Genomic DNA, 24,750 nt, shown 5'->3' with positions numbered 1-24,750 from the left:
TCTGCACTTTCGCTTGGAAGAACTGGATGAACGTCTCAGCCATAACATGCCTACTATCAGTGTGACTGGTAGAGGGGTAGACTGCTTTCGGCTCAAAAGACGGTTATATTAGCAAGAGAGAAGAGCTTGCGTGAGTCGCTACTACGGTCGTCAACGAGACCAACATAATGTGAGCGTTTCGCATTCATCAGCATGGAGTTTACCAAGTTCCTCTGAGCACACCATAGTTCTCTGTCGATGTATCGATTTTATGAAATCAGGCGAGACTCAATCATGAACCACCTTGTTTGAAGTTTGATATTGCTTAGAAAATATAGGGACATAGTTCATTTAAGCTTGGATGTAAGTGTGAACAACTATCACTGATCATTAATTGTTGTTGCTCACAAATTCGTACCACTCGTTTCAGTGTGGCTCATTCAGCACCTTTCTAAGGGACTAGCAGGTGAAACATGCCCCCTTCTTTTCTACATCCCGCTGTACTTCTATATGATTGAGCAACCTTTAACTTAAAAGTACAAGCAACTGCATTTTAATGTACATTGTTTGATATGTATGTGCAATGCACTTACGTATTTATTTCTGACCCAAGGCAATGTAATGATCACGAAAATTGCCTCTTGACTGCTTACTGAATACTCAGTGTTCTAATACATTTTGGATTTTATAATTACATTTGTATTTCACTCTTTCATGATTATGAAGTTCTTCCTCCAGTTCAACCCAAGATGCTTCACTTAAATGAACCTTCTATTATTGAAAGAGAAGTCTGCTATAAATGAGTTGTTTAATTATATTTCATCAATAAACTGCTTGGCTTTCAGTGTAAATAGGGAGTCTAACTGTACATACAAGAATGCCACCTCCCCCCACACACACGCCTTGATGAAAAATGACTAATACCCCCTGTGCTGCCACGGGTAATTTGTTGTTAGTTGTCACAATTTGCTGTTTATTTTCTGGCATAACCACCCCTCTTCTTCCGACTTCATATGTTTATTTTATATACGTTATATTTGCTGCTCATATAGACCTATTGCTTTTTATGTAGATATAATTATGAAAGTTCCACATATAGGGTAAGTGCGTCAAATGGGTGACTGATATAATTCCGATATTGAGGAAGGTTTGCTATTAATTATGAGCGATTAAAGTAATTACGTGTTACGGATAGATGAACGCGGTGATAATATTCTCCCTCAATATTGTCTGTTTAACGACATGTATTGTCATTTTCCAGTTGGACACGACCTATCCATATCGAGATACACGATAATATAGACCTTTACTGCCTTGTTTCTCATAATGCATATGCTGTTCTTTTGATCTTTGCATAATGAATCAAGTTATCTTATTTATTATTCGTCTTTGATGCAGGTCATTTATTTACCATTGTGCTTGGTGGTGGAAAACATTAGTGACCTAACGCAGAAAGTGTCCTATCGAAGAAGTTGCTATTTATGGAGTTCTTGAAGAGATTGAAATGATTAAACATTTGTGACTTTGTTCCTTGAAGACACAGACGTCATGTTTGAGATACATCATCAGTACCTACATTAACGTGATATTCGTTAAAATGTCATTCCCCATTTAAAATAGATCTAATGTCTACTTTGTGACGTTTAGGAAAAACGACATGGTCAGGTGTAAGTATTTCAATCATCTTTTTAGATTCACCTCGAACCTCGCTCCTTACCTAGTAGAATCTGAAAACATTAACCATGGATGTTACTTTAGTCGGTGATGGTTTAAAATATGTTGGCGTCATGAAAAGATCACGATTTCACCACGTTATCCGGGAAGAAGGAATGTCCCAATTTTATAAGTCTTTGGTATGACTCGGTCGAGGATCAAACCCACAATTTCACGGTTGAATAAACAGAGGTCAAAACAGTTGGATTGATTTGATATTACTTTATTGAAATCACAATGAAGGAAAGAAATTTACAAAGTCAATACAAAACATAATAAAAAATTAAGATAGGCCCAGGTCATGACGCATAACTGTCGATGCAGGGCAGTATAGTGTAAAACTTAATGTACAGTTTCGATAAAACAGGTACATAATATAGACATATAACATATTAAAAAAAAACATAAAATTTGAAATAATAACAGACAACGTTGGGGTAGATATTAGAGAGAGAAAAAAAAGAAAGAGTTATTCATTCATACACTAAGTTTACAAATATTAGGTTGGGGCCAATCTTCAAAGCGTAATATCCTGAATAATTCAAAACATGATAATACTAATAGGCCTAACATTAAAATAAAAATTATGGGTAGTGAATGTCATCGATGTCTATATAATATCTAAAACATATACATTATTGAGAAGCAATAGAAAAAGAAAGAAGGAAAGAGAAATAGGAAAAGAGATTGAATGAGGAGAGAAAAGAGGGGTATATAAAGAAAAGAAGAGAGAGGGAGAAATCGGAAATAGTGAACAGTGTGAGTTATTGCTCCAACAGATTGTAATCGCCCCAGATGGATTCATCCTTTGCACAATATATTGAAAAAGATGAAACAACCGCCATTTTACTCATATTATCTCTAATCAAAGAAAATTTTGTACTTCTGGTCTCAAGAAAATAGAAGAAAGATTTGATTTGTTGGATGTTTTCTTTGGAAAGAAATCCCCTTGAACCAATTTCAATGGCTAGGAAATCTACTCGGTAGCCATTATTCTCGATGTCGGTAATGAAGGCAGTGTACTTTTTAGTTTTGTATTGGTCAATTGCAAGTTCAAAAGGAACTGTTAGATTAATAATCTTTTGCTACGTAAAAGATACAAAGATCTGGTCTTAAATTCGTTTGGGTGCATGACATGGGGATGGTCGAGGCCGGAGAATAACCATTTATGTTTAGGATGTCGTGAAATATTTGCAGTTCGGGTTTATCAATTGTGTTTTCTGTTGCCAGACGTACAAAGTATTTCAAAATATTGTTATGGCGCCATGTATAGCGACCTTGTGAGATAAAAGTAGGGCAGCTATTCAAGACATTGATTTAATGTTTCGAGTCCTTTACAATGTTTACATCTGTTTGTAACAGATTTACCCCATCTAACCAAATTAGCTCTAGTGTTGGTTGTGTCAGTTAAAGAATTTATGAGAAACTTTAGCACTCGTACAGGTAAATTATACATTATACTTTTCCAGATGACACAATTGTCTTCTGTTGTCAGGAGATCCAGAAACCGACCTTGAACTAATAGATTTTTTACATGTGAATGCCAAATCTCACTCACTTCTTGAGTGAGCAGTTTTTTCGCTTCAGTTTTCTTCCCTTTCAAGCTATTTTGTTCGATTTGAGAATACACAGTATCCGATTTAACAATAGTTGATTTCTTCCTAACCCATTTCTCCTCTCGTTCCAGTCGAGTATCCAAACAGTGATTTACATTTTCATCACGCTGTTCTCTCATAGTTACGTATGAAAGTGTATGACATTCTTTGTATACATCTAAGATATGAAGAATGTTTAGACCATTTGGCATAATTATGTGCAAACGCCAACGTTGCTGAGGGGGGGGGGGCATACCACACCGTTTCTTGAGATAAACAGATACAGAATCCAAAGCTAGACAATGAGAGTGGGTAATATCATTTACGGTAAGATCAAAGCGTAGTGATGGCAACAAGTATCGAGAGTAAACCTTCAGTTTATATTCGTTACGTATCAAAGAATCATCTATATTTTTCAAACGAGTTTCAAGTTGATTTGAAATATACGCATGAACGTCAGAAGAGGCAAGGTTTTTGGTTATTACAGATCCGAGAAATTTGTGAATGTCATTGCCAATCGAAGACACTTGCTCTTCCCCAACCATGAACTCCAGTTCATTGAACTTTCCAGATGTAAGAGAAAGAGAGCGACATTTTGAGGGTTTTTAAAGATAATCCCATTGATTTATTGTGCTTGTCTATCTGGTTTAATAACCTTTGATGTGTTCTTTTATTATTAGATATCAGGCAAAAATCATCGGCAAAAGGTGTCATTGTGATCCGTTTTCCATTCAAATCGTAACCATAAGCCGAGTTAAGCTTAAAAAATTGAATTATTGGATCGAAACACATAATGAAAATTTAGTGGGGAGAGTGGGTCCCCTGAAAAATGCCCTTACGAAACTTAAACTCGTTTGAAATCCAATCTTTATAGTAATTACTCTTCCAGAAAGTGAGCTGTACAAATTCTTCATGTATAACTGAACAGAATTAGGAAATTTATGTCTTCGTAACATAAGATCGTGACTAACCGATCCAAAAGCATCGGCCAGATCGATGTACTGTCCTAGATTTACTTTTTGCATTGGATAGCATCACTAAATTATGTTCAGTACATCCATTTATACCTTTCAGAAAAGCCTTTTGTAAGTTACAATCAATTATATTATTATCTATCATAAGATTTTCATATCTTTCGGCTAGTATCTGGTGATAGATTTTTCCTACAACATTCGACAGTGAAATCATCCGAAAGTTGCCTGGTTGAGAAGTATCACCAGATTTGTACATTAGTGTAACTTTACTTTTAGACCAATTCGAAGGAGGAATACCAGTTTGCATCACCTTGGTGTAGAGGGTAGCTAAAAGTGGTGCGTGCAAGGTAACTTCTTTAACATACCATAGTACAGTCCATCGGGTCCTGGTGTGGAATGCGAACTCTTCTTCCGTAGAACGTTCTTCACAATTGATGGACGAATTGGAGTAGTGTCAAATTGGGGTGGGGTTGCCTGTGTACTGGGACCAGCTGTATCTGGAATCCAATTAAGATCTGAAGTTATAATTTCTGAAGGCGATTGGTAGCGGGAAGTGAAGTATTCGTCGGCGAATTCCTGGGAAAAAGAAGGCCTTGGAGTATCACTATATAGCGAACCGTTGACGAGCCTTTTACAATAGTCCCAAAATTTGAATTTACACATTTCTATCCATAAGAATGATAGAATATGAATACAATTATTTTTAGCAAGAGTATCTTCAACAATATTCATCGATCATTTCACGATATTTAATGAAACTGACAAAAATGCGATTTCTAAATATCATAGGCAAGTATTGTTTCATTTTAGAAACTGAAATTATTTTATCAACTTTTTTCATTATATTCATGACCAATTAATATGCTTCCATGATTAAAGGAGTTTAATTAAACACTCATGAGAATAGCTTTTTTGCTATCCAATTACTAACTGTGGAAGACAAATCTTGCATTTGATTTTTACCGAAATCTCGATGTCTCTAGCTTCAGTTAGCACACAATTCGAAAATTATGCAAGTTAGAAGAAGGTTAAAGGCCTTGGCCCCACTTTGTGCCGTATCGAATTATTGTATTTTTTGCGCACCTTTTGGAAAGTGTCACTCTAAAACAATGTGCACAGTTTTATGAAAAAAAAAATGTAGGCAGAAGTAACAAAAATCGTCCATATAACAAACCCTGATTTCACTCTTGTTTGATTTTTTATTTTAAACTGACTTTAGCAATGTCATTTTTCCGTAATGTTTTATCAACCTATGGGCAGAATTCTGTGCAAAAATCAAATTGATTCGTTTATTTATGGATAAGCGAGCACGCACGGGGAAATGGCATTTTCAATGTCACAGACTCATTTGAGGGGTTATAAAATGAATTATAGTGGCAAATTCTGTTTCAAATGTGTGTTAATTGCTGTTTTTTTTTTTTATAAATGAGCAAGCACGCTTGAGTACTTACGAATGAATGCTCTTTATATTGGATAAATGCATCCTTTCCCTAACAATTTGAATTTGTGGAAAAATCAGTGGTGGATCAGGAATGAGAAAATGGGTAGGGGGACCGACTGGGGAAGGGGGCCACTAACATTCCCCAATTTTAACATGCCTTTTTTTAAGTTATGGATTATACTACTAATACGATAATAGGTCACAAAAATTGTACTCACTCAGCCATAAACATACCTTATCAAAATTTTGTGTGGAGTGGCTAAATATTGATAATAAAAAGCACCATGAAACTCACCCCCCCCCCCCAAAAAAAAAAAAAAAAAAAAACACATTCGCCAAACTTTGTATTTACACAATCTGAAAAACGACTGTTGTGACTTTCAAAAATTGTCATTTTAATTCAATCTTTGATGATTAATGAATGACTCGATCGTTCAATCTCATTATTTCAGGAGTTGCTTAATGAATGTAAAAAACTACCTACGAATTATGTCTCAAAATTATTAAAATTGCGAATAAAAATAAATATAATCATCTGGACTTACTGGTTTGAAACGGAAAACAGTTTCACGTCCGATCCGGAACGCTTCTTCAATAATTTGCATTTCTTCCTGGATGAATAAGAATATACGTCAGTTCAAAAGTGACAGCACTTTGATATAGGACTTTTTTGTTGAGTGTATATTCGGCAAAGGAATTCATCATGATGACGCAAAGGTGAAAAAACACCATCTAAACCAAGGAAGTGGTGAAAGAGGATAAAGCGAAAAGGAGAGAAAGGTATGCAAGAGAGAGGATGTCGTAAAAAAGAAGGTAAAAGAAAAGTACTTCAGAGATAGGTGACTGAGAAATAGGCAAGAGAGAGGGGTTAAAGTTTGCAATGGTTTATTATTTAACAAGTCATAGTTTAAACATAATTCGAGACTATCGATTATGAGAAAATGATGGAGAAAAGATGGAAAGGAGAGAAATTGAGAGTAAAAGAACAGACAATGATAAATTGTCTTTGCAGTTGAAATCTGTTGGCCAATATAACATTCTTTTCACATTTTTGATTTCAGATTTATGCGGACATGGGCCCTGTAAATGACACTATTTGTTCGTCAGGAGTACAAGGTGAAGATAACAAGAGACTCATCTATATTTTTCAAGGTCTGGTAATCTTCATTTTTGCTAGCCTAATAATCGGTACTAACATCCTAAATCTCATAGTAATTCCTCGATTACCAGACATCAACGAGGCCAGTAAAGTATTCTACAACTGCTTGTCCTTAGCGGATATCCTTTTAGGAGTCGTTCTTCTTCCTGCACTACCATCAGCCATCGTAGGGGATTGGCCTTTTGGAGATGTCGTCTGCAAGATTTTTGGTTTCGGTATGACGCTTGTCGCCGGTCTATCTTCAGGAAGTCTGCTGCTTCTCAATTTGGATCGTTTCTTCAGCATAGCCTATCCTTTTCGCTATGTGGTCATCATGGATCGAAGAAGAGCCATTATAATCGCCACAAGTTCAGCCATCGCCGAAGCTACATTTCTCCTAGCCATGTTGTTCACAAATCCCTTAGGACCGGAAATCATACAATACTCAAATCTTGGAGGATGCATCATGACCTTCTACGAACCAAGATTCCTTGGATATTCGCTAGCAATTTTCTCAGTTTGTATTTGGTCCTTCATTCCCATCCTGTCCGTCATGTACACCAGGATCATCTGCATCAGCAGGAGACACGTGAGACGCATTCAGGTCCAGGAACTTGCAACCCGAGTTAGCACCGTTGGTAGAAGTGATGAGCCCGCCTTGATAGTGGAAGACAGGCCATTCGTGGTCAGGAAAAATGTCAACCATCGAGCAATCCGCATGACTCTCCTGGTGACGGGCACATACGTCGCAGCTTGGGCACCCTTCACAATTTGTCAGATATACATTTCCCTTATAGGAGATGTATCTGTCATCGTTAGGGCATTGGTTTGTTGGCCGTTGCTACTGAATCCTCTTTGTAATGTCATCATCTACTCGGTGACAAAACGTTCTTACAGAATTTTGGCACAGAACCTCCTGAAAGTATGTCTGCGATGTTCATTAAAAAGTTTCTGTGATGAAACTTCCAGTGACATTCTGGTATAGATGGATGTTGTTGCTTGGTATCAAAGATGGTAATTTCCGGCGGCGTGTTTGTATATTGGTTTAAATCAACTGACTCGGTACTTTCAGGAGGAATATATTCTTTGAATTTCGGAAGTTATGTGAGGCTGGTTGTATATAATAATTGTTTTAAGATTAACACAACTAAAACAAATATTGTGCTTATTCCAAGTCGTTATTAAAAAAAGGGAAAGCTGGATATAAAAGCTTAATGACGAGCAACTCAAACAAGTTAATTCTGTAAGATATTTAGGCATTGAAGTTAATGATAATCTCACATGGAATGTTCATGTCCAACATCTTTATAGGCCAATATCATTTAAGTTGCATGCTATAAGACATTTAAGTTTGACTCTTAAAACGTATTTACTGAATACTTTATATAAAACAACTATCCAGCCATGTATAGATTATGCTTGTTCTGTTTGAGTTCATTGAAAACAGGGAACTTATAATGAGACCGCAAAGACGAGAGGCACTTATCGCAATGGTTACAGGGGCTCATCCCCTTTCATTTTTTTTAACCCATAGATAAAAGAAGTATGTATTTTGTGGGAAATGAAACGACCACAGTTTTTATTGTCTCACCTGCATAGCAGAGTGAGACTATAGGCGCCGCTTTTCCGACGGTGGCGGCGGCGTCAACATCAAATCTTAACCTGAGGTTAAGTTTTTGAAATGACATCATAGCTTAGAAAGTATATAGACCTAGTTCATTAAACTTCGACATAAGGTTGATCAAGTATCACCAAACATCCTGCATGAGTTTCACGTCACATGACCAAGGTCAAAGGTCATTTATGGTCAATGAACTTTGGCCGATTTGGGGGTATCTGTTGAATTACAATCAAAACTTTAAAAATTTTTGGATCTGATTCATGAAACTTGGACATATGAGTAATCAAGTATCACTGAACATCCTGTGCGCATTTTAGGTCACATGAACAAGGTCAAAGGTCAATGAACTTTGGCCATAATGGGGGTATCTGTTGAATTACCACCATAACTTTGCAAGTTTATTGATCTGACTTTTGAAACTTGGACATAAGAGTAATCAAATATCACTGAATATCCTGTGTAAGTTTCCGGTCACATGATCAAGGTCAAAGGTCATGTGAGATCAACGAACTTTGGCCGCATTGGGGGTATTTGTTGAATTACCATCCTATCTCTGTCAGTGTATTGGTCTAATTCATAAAACGTGGAAATAAGAGTAACCGAGTATCACTGAACATCTTGTGTGAGTTGTAGTTTTCAAAGTCAGCACTGCTGCTATGTTGAATCGCGTGATGCAGGTGAAACGGCCAGAGGCATTCCACTTGTTTAAAACCTTTCTTTCTTTTTTTTTGCTTGTCAAATTTCATTCAGCTATACCCCCTTCAAAAATCCTGTATACGCCCCTGTATACATGTACTTTCAATTAGTTTGTATGCATTTTTAGTGTTGTATGATATTTTTAATGTAACAGGATCGTGTTGAAAAACAGTGCATTTTATCTGCACATATCATCCTGTATAAAGATGTTTTAATAAATGAATGAATGAATGAATAATTCTAAGACGTAATCGTAATTAGGGCTTTGACCGTTAAGGGCTTTATTTACAATATATACGCTAGTAAAAGTACATTATATGTGATCATGCGATTTACATGAAACCAATGCAGTTTTTTCAGAAAGGGAAAGATGTGTAGAGTTAGCTTGAAGCCTGGAATTCTGAACACGCAGGAAATAAAAAATCTGTATGTGATTGATTAACTAAATAAGTGAAAGCATATCAACAGAAACATGTGTGCTAGGCGCTATACAAGAACTGCGTGTTTTTATTATTATCAATATTACAATTATTACATAGTGCATCTCATCCAGGGGCCGCGGGGGGGGGGCGGGGGCTTCAGCCCCTATTTTTGTCAAAACCGTGTACAAAACGTAAAAATTACCAAACATGTATGATCGAAAACCCTTCCGCGGCCCCTGTTATCATAACTTAACCAAAGTTATAACTGATAAATTACATTTTGTCTTTAAAATTTGATTAAATCGTCTTCTTTTATTCATTCATTGCAACTCCTAGAATATGTACTCCTGGCGTGAGTGGAAATGACGGTACCGAATTTTTATCATTTTGATTTTACAGAGTGACTATTACGTTACAAAATCCTAATTTTATGCCTTTTAGAATGACACACCAATCAGAAAAACAATGTTGGAATTGAAGAGCACTATTTAATTTAAGCAATTCCTGCATTTCCATGGGCCTCGTTTCATAAAAAAGTTAATATAAACAAATAATATAACATTTAAAAGTTACTGAATCTGATTGATTGATTGATAGTATGGTTTCATGACATTTTCTGCGGTGACAGTTGCTCCTCTCTAAATTCCACACACTAATCGGATGACAAAATTCAACCCTGGGCTTATAGCACTAAAATAAAATTCTATTTCAAAATTTACCCTACATTAGACGAAATTAACACAGGAGCAAGAGAACATGTTTGTCATCGAAATTGTAGATTTGTTAGACATCATGAAAAGAAGGCGTTCACTGCCATAGCAACAAACAAATTTGACACTTTCAATTTCACTCCCTACTTTGATGATCAGCCATGCATATAATAACTATCATGATAATGCATGTAGCACCAAAATTAAGATTCAAAGTGGTACACCATGCGTAAAATGAATATGTGATTTGACTAAATATAGTAAAATGAAATTTAATGAACATACTGAAAATTTCATCAATATTAGGCAAGTCATATCAAATTTATGTCAATTCAGTGTGTTGCTATTGTATGTCCTTAGTATGAATAGTCAATGAACATGCTGATAATGTCATATCCCCACTTATTTTTACAAGATCGCAAATGACGATAGTTGTACCAAGATAGGTCTACACCATTTGAAATGGGACATTTTGTGTTAAAGTGTAAGTCAGACAGAAACTATATTTGGTATTAAACATGCAGATAATACTTTCAATTATTTCTTTTTAACTTGTTTCTAATAGTACAAAGTAGAAGCTTACATGGATAATCTGTCTGTTAGTTGTAACATTGTGGGCCTACATGGATCTTCGAAAGCTTTCCATACAATCGACCACAAAATATTAATTCATAAATTAAAATCATATGGAATAAGGGGACAAGCATTATCCTGGTTTGAAGACTATTTGTAAAATCGACAACAATAGACTACGTACATTTCCAATCTGAAAACTCACAAAAACAAAATGTCAAGTGCGGCGTACCACAGGGATCAATTCTGGGACCCCTAGTTTTTATTATCAATATATGATATCATAAATTCATCCCCAATTCTAAATTTCACAATTTTTGCCGACGATACCAGTATTTTCTATTCCCATGCTAGTTTAGATACTCTAACTCATATTCTTAATTCAGAACTCTCTAAAATATCCCAATGGTTTAAAACAAACAAACTTTCACTTAATATAAGCAAAACCAATTTTATACACTTTCGAGAAGTTAATCCACACTTGCCAGCTCCGAATTTATCAATTGACGATTTACCTCTTACTGAAAAGCACTCTACAAAATTATTGGGAGTAACAATTGACTCCAATCTAACGTGGAATGAACACATATAATACACAATGTACATTGGTTCTATATAACTCCCTAGTACTTTCACATATGATGTATTGCAATATTGTATGGGGTAACTGTAGAATAACGAAAATAAACTTTCTTTTACTTCTTCAAAAATGAGCAATTCGTAACGTTACTCATTCACATTATTTTTCTGACACAGAACCTCTATTTCAGCGTTAAAATGCACTTGAAATACAGGATATTCACACTCTACAAATAGGTATATTTATGTTTAGATACACTTACAATAATCTCCCATCATTATTCCAAATCTATTCAATTTAAATTCAAATATACATGGATATCCAACCCGCCATTCTTCCGATTATCATTTACACAACCCCAAACTTCTTCTTGCTCAAAAATCAGTACGCCATCATGGACCAGATACATGGAATTCCTTACCACAATACTTCAAACAATGTCCCTCTCTTAACTCATTCAAATCATCCTTTAAAAAAATTATGACACGCAAATACCATTCTGATTAATTTATAAATATATATAAAAAGAGTTCTTCGGGTTTTGGTCAATTTTTAATTTCTATCTGATCTCATAAAGTGTTACATCAGAAAAAATTATGTATTGAAAAAGTATAGTCATAGTATCAAACTTTTCTATCATTTCAAGCTGTAATCCTGGAACCATTCAATAATTCCTAATTAATACTACCAGCACGCCCTCATATATCGACACACACTAATACATACACACACATTTCTAAATATACATTTGCACACACACAAACACACGCAAACACGTGAACTGTGCTCATAATGTCCGGCATACGAGGTCCATGCATGTAAATATCGTAATCTGTTTATAATTTATTTAAGTCAATTAATGCCCGATTTATATTTGACTTCGTTTTTCTTTTTTTTTATTTCGCTATGTTTGAGGCCGCTACCCTAGTCAAGCACTGCTTATGGTAGCGGTCTCCAGCATTTTTTTGTCTACTCAACAAAGTACAAAATATAATATTGCAAACTAATAGTACCTATATACATAGGCGGCGAAGCAGAGGATAATCTTTTGTGTTTGGGGGGGGGGGACGCAACAATAGCCGTCCCCCCAAACACAAAAGATAATCCTCTGCTCCGCCGCCAATGCTTATATATAGGCCTATTTTGCGAATGAATTATTATTTGTATTTATTTTTGTAAAAGGAATGTATCACAACTTTTTTTATGTTGTACATTATGTTGGTAATAATTTCTATTGCAAAAATGCTGAAATCAAATCAGATCAGATCAAATGAAATAGGCCCACATTTTTTTTTAAATTTTATCTGTTTATTATTATATTTTATCATTTTATTCATTATTTTTCAGGGTTCTTTTCTATAGATTTTTTTTATTTTTTAGTTTTTTTTATAAATTTGTTTCGTGTTTTTGCAAACTGCAAAGCTCACAATTTGATGAAGCTTTACTGTCAGATCCGCTAGCATATTACGGTTTTTATCGTTTTCATTGGGCACGTGCCATTATTACAAGTCGATTACTGAAAAAGGAAACCATCGGAGCTTATCTCTCAATTGATAAAAATATATAGACTTGTTCAGCTTGTTCTTTGAGGCTTAAAATGTCACCTTTGTTTGAGAGGAGAGATCGAGAATGCGAAGTGATATCAACACATTGCATTATTTATACTAGAAAATCCTCATCAAATTCATCTGCTGTATATATCACATATCACTGAGAAACGCTGATCGTTTCAATCATATGTTTCGTTTTGCATCACTTTATTGTGCGAAAAGCAATAAAGGAACAGTGTAAGAATGACAACAATACATATACATTTACAGAATAAAAGAGAGCCCAGGACATGGTCACATTACTGACGCAAGCAGGGCAGATTAACATAATGTTACATTTTAACTGCATGTCTATCCAGACATGGATTCAACGAACAGTACCTTCGAAAGGGTAGATGACAAGAAACTCATCTATATTTTTCAATGTCTGGTAATCTTCATCTTTGCCATCCTCATAATTTCCACCAATATCTTAAACCTGATTGTCATCCCTCGACTACCAGACATCAACGAGGCAAGTAGAGTCTTTTATAACTATCTGTCAACTGCAGACGTCCTTCTTGGATTCATTCTCCCTCCGGCGCTACCATCAGCCATCGTTGGTTATTGGCCTTTCGGAAATCTCGTATGCAAGATATTTGGATTTGGCGTGATGCTTGTGGCCTTTCTATCTTCTGGAAGTCTACTGCTTCTCAATTTGGATCGTTTCTTCAGCATAGCCATCATGGATCGGAGAAGAGCCATTATAATCGCCACAAGTTCGGACATCGCCGAAGCTACATTTCTCCTTGCCATGTTATTCGCAAATCCCTTAGGACCGGAAATCATACAATACTCAAATCTAGGAGGATGCATCATTGTTTTCTCTGAACCAAAGTTTCTCGGATATTCGCTAGCCATCTTCTCAGTTTGTATTCCCACCTTAGTGATCGTGTACGCCAGAATAATCTGTATAAGCAAGAGACACGTGAGACGCATTCAGGTCCAGGAACTTGCAACCCGAGTTAGCACCGTTGGTAGAAGTGATGAGCCCGCATTGATAGTGGAAGACAGGCCATTCGTGGTCAGGAAAAATGTCAACCATCGAGCAATCCGCATGACTCTCCTGGTGACGGGCACATACGTCGCAGCTTGGGCACCCTTCACAATTTTTCAGATATACATTTCCCTTATAGGAGATGTATCTGTCATCGTTAGGGCATTGGTTTGTTGGCCGTTGCTACTGAATCCTCTTTGTAATGTCATCATCTACTCGGTGACAAAACGTTCTTACAGAATTTTGGCACGAAAACTGTTGAAAGCTTGCCTGCGATGTTCTCTAGTAGATCTTCAAATCGCAAATTCTCATGACATTCTTGTATAGAAAACTTTTGTCATGCAAGCTAGCCTTAGGCCATCTCCCACGAATTCAGATTTTTTTTCATTAGGCCTACTTGTAATGATAGACAAAAATACTCTAGTACATGGATTTCAAAAAGTCAAACATTGCAAATGTCAATGTGGGAGTGCATAGAATAGGCTACAAACTTCGCAGACATGGACCCGTGATTTAAAATTAGCTTTCAAGTTTAGACAAGCTCGATCCTGGGTCAAGTTTAAGAAAACACCTTATCAATTTCAACGAAATGACAGTTACAGTCGTAACATATTCTTCTAATCAATCATCATTAGTAATTCCACTACAGACACGTTGTCATTGATGAGACTGGTGCCTGATGCGATCTTGATTATTATATCACCGGTTATCTGCTTTGACAATCTACAATAAGTATTAGACATAGGATGATTACATGTCTGGTGTTGGCGTTGGTGTTTTGGATTGCTTCCCCTAGCTCTAAAAATTATTCTGATTTTATAAAACTGGTCGAGATCACATTACGGACATCTCATCAACTAGTGACTTTTCAGAACCGTCTTCATTTTATGTTTGGTGTTATACTCGTGTAACTGACCCAACATCAACACCAAAAGGTCAATCTGAAGTTGAAATCACCTATAGTATGTTGATAACAGGAATGATACCACATATGGTGGGGATGGTTCATATTATTTTATTTCAGGATTTTTTGAAGGAGAAAAAAAGGGAAGTAATAAAAAAAGAAGAATAAAGCGAGAAGAAATATGAGAATAAAAAGATGGGGGTCAATGTCTTGGCACCCATCTGTTAAAATACCCGGTGCCGCACTTTTCTTTTGACAAAACTTCGTGATTGGCTATAGAATAGTGGCAAAGAAAATGTTTCCGTAAGCTTTAATGTCGCAGAATTTCGTAATCTTTTGTTTGGATTTTGTGTTGGATATTACGATCTATCGTTCTCATTTCATTGTTGAAAGAAAACCTAAGTTTGCCACTAAGAATTATTTCAATGGAAATTAATAAAATGAAACATTAGAAGACTTCTCCACTCCTTTCATCATACATCATTTTCTATTTTATTCTCTTTCTCCCTTTCTTTTTCTCCTCTCTCTTAACCATGTTCTTTCATATTTTAGAGAGATATGAAATAAATGAATATGAACGAGATATGAAATTAATGAAAAATAAATTTGATTTTGAATCTCATTTGTAAGGTGTATGCCTACATATTTTGAGCCTATATAAATGTGTACTTCGTATTGTATTTTATTGAAACTTGAATCATAGTCAAAAGTGACTCTGTATATTTCAACCTGTGATCTGCCATGAGTGGTATATTCAATAAATACAATATTATTACTATAAATACTGCTACACTACCATGACTAGTACTTAATATCAAATAAAGACTGAACATCGAATATTTACCATGTTAGCTCATTCAAGTAAATGTAAATTATTGTTTTTTACTTAACCCGAGACTAAATGACGAAATGTTTCTTCAAAGTTACATGTATGATTTGCCATTTTGTTTTGTATCGGTCCGTTTAACAAGTGCAATTTATTATATTAATTGACTGATCACAAGCAGTTGACGAACGAAAAATTATCATGATTGGTTTTTGGCTCTGTTGGCTGATTAATTTTTCACACACGCCTGCACCACACTCCCACTCAGATAGATAAACACACGCCTGCACCACACTCCCACTCAGATAGATAAACACACGCCTGCACCACACTCCCACTCAGATAGATAAACACACGCCTGCACCACACTCCCACTCAGATAGATAAACACACGCCTGCACCACACTCCCACTCAGATAGATAAACACACACCTGCACCACACTCCCACCCAGATAGATAAACACACGCCTGCACCACACTCCCACCCAGATAGATAAACACACGCCTGCACCACACTCCCACTCAGATAGATAAACACACGCCTGCACCACACTCCCACCCAGATAGATAAACACACGCCTGCACCACACTCCCACTCAGATAGATAAACACACGCCTGCACCACACTCACTCAGATAGATAAACACACGCCTGCACCACACTCCCACTCAGATAGATAAACACACGCCTGCACCACACTCCCACTCAGATAGATAAACACACGCCAGCACCACACTCCCACTCGGATAGATAAACACACGCCTGCAGATAGATAAACACACGCCTGCACCACACTCCCACTCAGATAGATAAACACACACCTGCACCACACTCCCACTCAGATAGATAAACACACGCGTGTACCACACTCCCACTCAGATAGATAAACACACGCCTGCACCACACTCACTCAGATAGACACGGTGTTGATTGAACCTCACAGAATAAGAATCATATCAAGCGCAAGTAAGGATTGGGAGCTTTAATTTGATTGGTTGAAAATCAAGTTGAATGTGATTTTAGATATGTGTCTGATAATATCACTGAGCCCTGCGATCTGCTGTGAACTGTACCTGCGTTTCAACTAAATGAATAAGTGTTTGGTACCGCAAAATCGGTTATTTCGGTTTTATTATTATATTATTTTGCTCTTAACATTTAATAGTGATTAACCCCTGTTCAGACTGTCACCCGGGACATCCCCGGAAAATCGACATTCTGGACGTACAGTCTGGAGGATTGTCCCCCGTCTCCCGGTTCTATCCCCCGGTTTTTCGAAGGAGGTCGCGCACCTGTTTTAATCATAAGTGCGCATGTGCGGAATGTAGTGTCAAGAGAACTGCTTCAGCTCAGTATTGTACTATACTAGCGCTCGGCTAGCTGAAGGTAATTGTATTTCCCGCGTTATCATAACCATGCCGATGACCTAGCCCACTCATCCCCGGTGCCAATCTCCCAGACACCGGGAGATGTATGCCCGGTCGGTCGTATTAAAGAGATAAGATTTCTCTTCCCATTCACCCGGGTGATGGGGGACAGTCTGAGCAGGGAGTTTGTCCGTTTTAAGGCTATTTTACGAATGTGTCTGATTACAATCTTGAGCAATTTTTTATTAGACTAATATGAGCATAATCCTCTAATTAGCTCAGGCCTAATTAATTCTCTTTAAAATGAGACCATGCGTGTTATGATCATGTCATCACGAAAAGAGAAGGATTCAAAAGTGTTGGATGAGGTCTGAATTGAAAAGCTGCAAAACGAGCAGAAATAAGATAATCCCGACCTCTCGTAAGAAAACGCGAACGCTTATCTACGACGGTAGTTGATTTTGGAAGACTTTTGGGCCCGTCGTAAAAGGCTGTCCTGCAATTTATATTACGTGACATGGGGATTTTGTTTAGCTTTCGGTTCCTCCCAGAGCTCAAAAGGCCACCCGGGGGCCCACTTCCATTGACGAGTGGATACCAGGCGCGACCACGCGTAAAAAGGGAAAGAGTGGACAAGTACGTTACGTATAGGGTGTAAAAAACGATGTTTAAAATACTGAAAAGGGGATTCATTTCCAATACAAGTCTTGTAGGGTTCCACAAGCCAAAATCTTGTTAAGGGATGCATTTTCATAATCTGGCAAGACTTGCTTCCCTTGTTTAGGGTACTTTTCGAAACCCCATGGCCGCGCCTGGTATCCAATCGTCAATGGAAGTGGTTCCCCCGAAATTTTGAATCTAATCACCAATTTCGAGGGAAAGTAATATACAGTGCGTCCCAGAAAAAACGAAACCGAGATTTAGCGATCATTTATCATTACTTAATCATAAATAAAATAGACAAATGACCTACCAATTTAAAGCTTAGAATCTCCTCTTTCATCTGATATTACTTAGATTATTTCTCATTCACGCATGAGTGAGCAAAAACAATTTGAAAAAAAGATACCAAAAACTCATTTGGAGGGGGGTATCTGGGTTTCAAAAGGAAAACCACATTTTTGAAAAGTTCAATATCTCCTCTTTAATTTGATACCTAAATTACAGAAAATGGTCAAGAAATAACAAAGTTCTGGTCATTTGAAATAAGGATTGAATTTCAATAATTTCATAAAATTAAGAGGTTCTCCAGGCTGGCTTTCAAACTCACTCAACACTCTGTTTTGTTGACGATCAGCCATGCATTAAATCTTTTGTTCACCATGCGAAAACTTCTGTGGGAAACCGGTGAAAACACGTTTATCTCATGAAATTATGGAAATACAAGCCTTATTCCAAATGACCAGAACTTTTTTATTTCTTGACCATTTTCTGTAATTTAGGCACCAAATTAAAGAGCAGATATTGAACTTTTCAGAAATGTGGTTTTCTCTTTGAAACCCAGATACTCCCCGCCAAATGAGTTTTTGGTATCGTTTCTTCAAATTGTTTTTGCTCACTCATGCGTGAATGAGAAATAATCTAAGTAATATCAGATAAAAGAGGAGATTCTCAGCTGTAAAATGGTAGGTCATTTGTCTATTCTATTTATGATTAAGTTATGATAAATGATCGCTAAATCTCGGTTTCGTTTATTCTGGGACGCACTGTATAATAACCATTACATTGTGTGCTGGAGGCATATCGTTTGTGTAGGAGGAGCAGTAAGAGTGGAAAAACGTAAAGTCGGGCGAGTTTCAGACGAATAAGCCTATTGCATAATGTTGTGTATATATCAGCGCATGCGAATTGGTTCATCTGGAGAGGTGATCTGACCCATGAAATCAATTGCCAGTGCAGGGCGGATCCAGCCTTCGACAATGGGGAGGGGGAGCCGGATTTTTTTTCAGCCAAATTTTCCCCGATCGGCCACGTACTCGAAGATGATTTTTGGTTTCTTTGGAGGGATGGTCCTAATTCACTTCTTAGCTTTAGTATTTTAAATCAACATAAATATATGATATCATAATCCTTATTTATATAATGCGAGTGCGAAGCGCGAGCTAAATTTTTTTCAAAATTTTGTGTATTTTTTCCTAAATTTTTTACATTCTAGGCAATGTTTGTGTTCCTAAAAAAGATGTGAATGCAACTAAATAATTACTAAGAACGTGAAGCGCGAGCAGAAATAAACTGATAGAAAAGGTCCCTGTTAAAAACTGCATGCAGCGAGCCATGAACACGTTATATATTTTCAAAATCAAATAATGCGAGCGCGAAGCTCGAGCTGAAATTTTTCGATATTTTTACCTAAAGAATGGAAATTCTAAGCACTTTTTGTAACCTAAACAATTGATGCGAGCGCGAACCGCGTGCGGAAAATTTAGAGGTTTACACCTACTGAACGAGACACTCTATTCATGTTTTGTGAATCATGAAAAGAATGAGTAATATGGGATCTTCGTACATTAATAATGCGAGCACAAAATTTTTGATGATTTAAATTAAGAGAACAATTTGAGTATCTGTATAATAATAATAATAATAATAATAATGCTCAACTCTTGTATAGCGCATCACACATAGCATAGCATGTCCCTATGCGCTTGAAGAAGAAATAGTGAAAGGTAAGAATAAAGTAATCAAGATATTTAGATTGGATCATTAGTCCAAAGTTGGTATTTTATGCACTGAAAAGACATGTTTTGAGGGATCTCCTGAATGTACATAAATCACTTTGATATCTCATTGAATTAGGTAAAGCATTCCAGAGGACAGCAGAGGCATGGGTAAAAGCACGCTCACCATATGACTTTGTAAAGACAGAGGGAACAACAAATAATGCTTTTGAGCTTGATCTAAGATTTCGGGATGGCTGGTAATATGATACTAAATCGAGTACATAGGACGGGGCAATAAAAAAAACAGTTGTGTGCAAAAACCAGAAGCTTGAATACAATCCGGGAGCGGACAGGGAGCCAATGTAATTCTCTGAGATCTGGAGTAATTTATTCATACTTGCGTGTTCGTGTTACTAATCTCGCAGCTGAATTTTGAATGGTTTGCAGTTTTTTAATTTGTTTAATAGGTAATCCTGAAAGGAGACTATTGCAGAAATCAATGTGACATAAAACAAAAGCATGTACCAATTTTTCAGTGGTGGGTTTGTCCAAGAATTCACGAAGTTTACCAATTTTGTATAAGGCATATGATGCAGAGCGATATTTTGGGGATATAAATTCATTGAATGTCAATTTATCATCAAATATAACTCCTAGATTTCTACAAGAAGTACTTGCGCGTATGTCTATTCCATCAAGTTTTAATATCTGGATTGATTCTGTTTCTCGAAAACGTGAGGAAATGTGTAAAAACTCTGTTTTTTCACCGTTTAGTTTGAGGCTATTGATCTTTGACCATTCTTTAATCTCTTGAATACATTGTGTAATTTCAGCAGTGGGGTCAGAATCCTTAAACTTTTTAAGGGTAACATACAGTTGTGTATCATCCGCATAAAACATTTTTTGTATATTGAACTTATCAATTATTGACTCAAGTGGGGAGTGTACAGTGTAAATAAGATCGGCCGCAGTACAGATCCCTGAGGAACACCTTGAGTTAAAGAGTGGAAAGTTGATTTCTCACTCCCAATGACGACACGATGGCTTCGACCTAAAAGATATGAATGAAACCATTGTAGAGCCATATCACGTATCCCAAATCTATACTCTAAACGTTTCAGGAGAATGTCGTGTTCAATGGTGTCAAAAGCTGACGAAAAGTCTAGTAATATAAGAATAACTTCTTCACCTCTGTCTAATGATATCAAAATATCGTTTGTTACCATAAGAAGAGCCGTTTCTACACCATAGTATTGGCGATAACCTGATTGAAATTTGGCATGTAAATTATATTCGTTAAGATAAGCTTGTAATTGAGAAGCAGCTAATTTTTCCAAGATCTTGGCAAAGAATCTTAGATTTGAAATAGGGCGATAATTTTTAAGCTCTTCCTTGTTCAGAGAATTTCCTTTTAATTTGGGAACGATGTTAGCACACTTAAATTTACTAGGGAAGCAACCAGATATAAATGATTCAGTTGTGATTTCTGTCATTATAGGAACAAGCTCAGGTAGCAATTGCTTAAGAAATGATGTCGGAATGGGGTCAAGATCACAAGTTGATGTAGAGGACTGCATGATTACCCTATACGTACTTCTTCATCTGACACTGTTTTGAAGTGTGTAAATGATGACTTGCAGTTGGAAAGCTCCTCACCAAAACAGTTGCCACTCGGCGAAAATGTAGCCGAAGATGTAACCTTTAGCTGATCGGTTATGCTTGTTACTTTCTCTTTGAAGAAATTAACGAAACATTCAGCTACCGAGTCACAGTTATTTATACTAGGAATGACTGAAGAAGTGGTAGGCTACGTTAACCGTTCAATCATCTTGAATAGTTCACGCGGAGTGCAGTCTCTAAGCTGGTTTCGATGATACAAACTCTTTGCAGATATCAGCTTGTTACTGTAGTGATGGGCTGCCTTTCGGAAACGCTCCCGATCGATCTCCAAACCACGTGGGAAAGCTTTGTGTTCTAATACCCTAAGTTCACGTTTAAGTTCTCACAGGTAATCACCATACCAAGGAGATTCAGGTCGGCTTGTAATGACGCGTGTTTTAAAACAGAAACTAGTGCTCAGAAGCCCCACCAACGGCCCCGAACTAGAATGTGAACGAGGCAACGTTAATGTTCGGTCCTAAATGGAATTCGCTGGTGGCCTCATCCAAATCACCACCGGGGCATGCTTATCTAGGAGTGTAGAAAGCGTAGACTCAAACCGGTCAAACCTGTCCATCTATGGTGTCCGAGGGGGTAGAGTATAGCTCAGACACAAGAATGTCTTGACGAAATGCCTCAATATCAATATTTTGGATTTTGCGAGTTCTGATCTGTACCTTTTGGGGCTTTGGTTTACGAATTAATGTTCAAAGAGCAAGTGACGGCTACATGATCGGATGGTAGATAACCTTCTTTTGATACATTACTAATGAAGGCCTCATTTGCTCGTGTAAGAACGAGATCTAATGTATGTCCATTTTTATTTGTTGGGAAATGGACGTGTTGCTGAAGGTTAAAAGCTGCAATATCATTCAGGAAGTTGACAGAGTTTGAGTCCGTGGCAATGTCCACGTGATAATTAAAATCACCAACAATCAGCAACCGATGCGTTGAAGATACAAGCTGCTCCATAAGTGTAGAAAATTCTTGAAGAAAAAGCTGATCAGTAGACTGTCCAGAAGCGGTTCGTTGTGGGCGATACACGACCAGAAGTCGAACCGGAACATGTCCATGAGCAGTAACTAGTACATCCATGTATTCAAATGATGTGAAGATATTAGCTGATTTAAACTCCTTGACTTTGAAGGATTGATGTATACAATACAGCTACACCACCTCCTAGACGACCCTCTCTTGGCTGATGATGTACGATATAGCTCTGGAGGGTGGATGATATCTGTGCTAGTGGGATGTCATCGCGATGATCACCTGTGAACCACGTCTCTGTTATAGCTGCGATGTCGACTCGATTGTTGATCATGAGGTCACATAACATATGAGTCTTATTATTCAGTGATCTGGCGTTCCACAGGGCTAGGGTCACTGAATCTTTTGTGACTTCATTAGATGTCTGGGATTCAGGTAGCTCTTGATGCGCTCGTCGTCTACATCTTCCCCCTTTTCGACATCTTCTTGTTCGACCTCTACAAATACCCATATCATTTAATGTGGACCTTATGGTAGAAGATACATTGTATTGCTTACAATTTAATTGGTACAGGGTATTGATGTCATACTTAATTCTAGTGGTACACATCTTAGATATATCATTTGTATAATTACTGCTGGCATAAGTAGCTTCATTATTTTTAGAGGTTGGACCTGGGTTCAGATGTACGTCCCCACACTGAATAAAACTTAACTGAAAAGCTTTACTGAAAAAAAAAATTAGAAGAAATTAAAACCAGTACAAGAGCACAGCCCTGAACCGTAAAGGTATTATGAATGAATGCCATTTGTATGAGGTTACGTAACCTATTGTGTTTAATTCAATACCTTTAAATTTTCCTTCACAAAATAAGGGAACAGTATGAATGGGTACACTTCACCTAACACTCTAAATAGAAAGTGGATAGTGTCTTGAACCTGTGCTGTACAGTATGGCTACTACTTACAAACTGAGAATGCAGACAGTCAAAAATAGTTCACACAAATACAGAAAATCCATCAAAAAATATCATTTCCAACTGATCCTGCATGATGAGTGACACATAATGAACAAATCAGTCACAAAATCAAAAGTAACATAGAACTCAGGTCCAACCAAATCGAGGAGAAAGGTGGAGCAGCTGTGACGCGCCCCAACTCTCTCCTTTACATGCGCGCGTGTGTTTCATATTTAGACCTAAAATCTTGGCATTCGTACATTTTTTATCATGAAAATCAAAGCGAGCGCGAAGCGCGAGCTTAATCTTTATATTTGATATTCCGATCTGAAAAGAGTTAAGACGTAGGACAGGGACATCCTTAGGAAATGTCGTCATATTTAAATGATGATTATCTTCCAATCAGTATTCCTCTTGCTAAGCGCGAGATGAAACAAAAGGTGCAATTTATTTATTAGATTAATATCTTATTCATCAATGCCTAATGAGGTCGCGAAGTATTGCTTGAAAACACCTTTTCAAGCACCTTTGTAATTATGAATGGGATGCAAAAGTTAATATATTTTAAACCATTAATGCGAGAGCAATTTGGGAGCCTCAATTGTTTTTATACACTACCATGATAAGGGGATTTTAAGTATATAGTTTGTTGTATAATCAGTATTTATACATACATAACTCGCCATTCAAAATGCAAGCGTGCATCGCTAGCTGATACGTTTTTACAATCAGACCTGAAAAGGCATATTTTGAAAAATTTATGGAAATCACGAAAATACCTGGTAAATCAAAGTTTGCGAGCGCGCAGCGCGAGCAGAAAATTTCCATTTTTAGACCATGAAACTGACATTTTACAGAGTACTTTTTAAAAATCGAATTCTAATTCACAAAAAAATAATGAAAGTTCGATTTCCCAGATGAAATATGTCTTGTATAATGACTTCCAAACTTGATATTTAAACTCCAAGATACGAAAATCACCTAACAGGCAATGCGAGCGCGAAGCGCTTGAATTTTTTTTTTATATAGTCACATAAAATATTATTTATATTTTCCAAGTCTTCTCCTCATTATTTTGTTCACTCGCCTTTTTCCTTTTTTTTACTCCGCCAATAGGGTAGGGGGCCTGGGCCTCTTGGGGCCCCCTGGATCCGCCTATGCCCTCATGTTTTACCTCAAAATAATAATAATAATAATAATTAACATTTATATAGCGCTTAATACAACAGTTTCTAAGCGCATTGGAAAGAAGAAAAGTAGCAAAATACAGTGAAGGAGAACAGAATATGGAATTAAGAGGACTGCTTAATGAGGTAAGATTTGAGGAGTGTTTTGAAAGATTCGACAGTGGATGCATTA

The 24,750-nt window shown here is 36.9% G+C and overlaps 2 protein-coding genes across 2 annotated transcripts; both read left to right on the top strand.

Annotated features, from left to right (window-relative positions):
• The first annotated feature begins 238 nt into the window (after positions 1–238).
• LOC121412747 (beta-3 adrenergic receptor-like) lies at positions 239–8,434 on the top strand. Its single transcript, XM_041605515.1, has 2 exons — positions 239–1,646; positions 6,764–8,434. Exon 2 carries the CDS (start codon positions 6,776–6,778, stop codon positions 7,823–7,825), a length of 1,050 nt encoding a protein of 349 aa, XP_041461449.1. The 5' UTR covers positions 239–1,646; positions 6,764–6,775; the 3' UTR covers positions 7,826–8,434.
• A 4,919-nt stretch (positions 8,435–13,353) lies between these two features.
• LOC121413061 (beta-3 adrenergic receptor-like) lies at positions 13,354–14,355 on the top strand. Its single transcript, XM_041605822.1, has one exon. The coding sequence runs from the start codon at positions 13,354–13,356 to the stop codon at positions 14,353–14,355; it is 1,002 nt and encodes a 333-aa protein (XP_041461756.1).
• Positions 14,356–24,750: the final 10,395 nt, after the last annotated feature.

The sequence above is a fragment of the Lytechinus variegatus genome, chromosome 4, assembly GCF_018143015.1.
Source record: "Lytechinus variegatus isolate NC3 chromosome 4, Lvar_3.0, whole genome shotgun sequence".
NCBI lineage: Eukaryota > Metazoa > Echinodermata > Echinoidea > Temnopleuroida > Toxopneustidae > Lytechinus > Lytechinus variegatus.
Note: the sequence above shows the minus strand (reverse complement) of the source record. Positions and strands in the feature narration are given on the sequence as shown.

Excerpts from the sequence above, each read along its gene's own strand:
- LOC121412747 (XM_041605515.1), top strand. The coding sequence starts at position 6,776 with ATGGGCCCTGTAAATGACACTATTTGTTCGTCAGGAGTACAAGGTGAA.
- LOC121413061 (XM_041605822.1), top strand. The coding sequence starts at position 13,354 with ATGGATTCAACGAACAGTACCTTCGAAAGGGTAGATGACAAGAAACTC.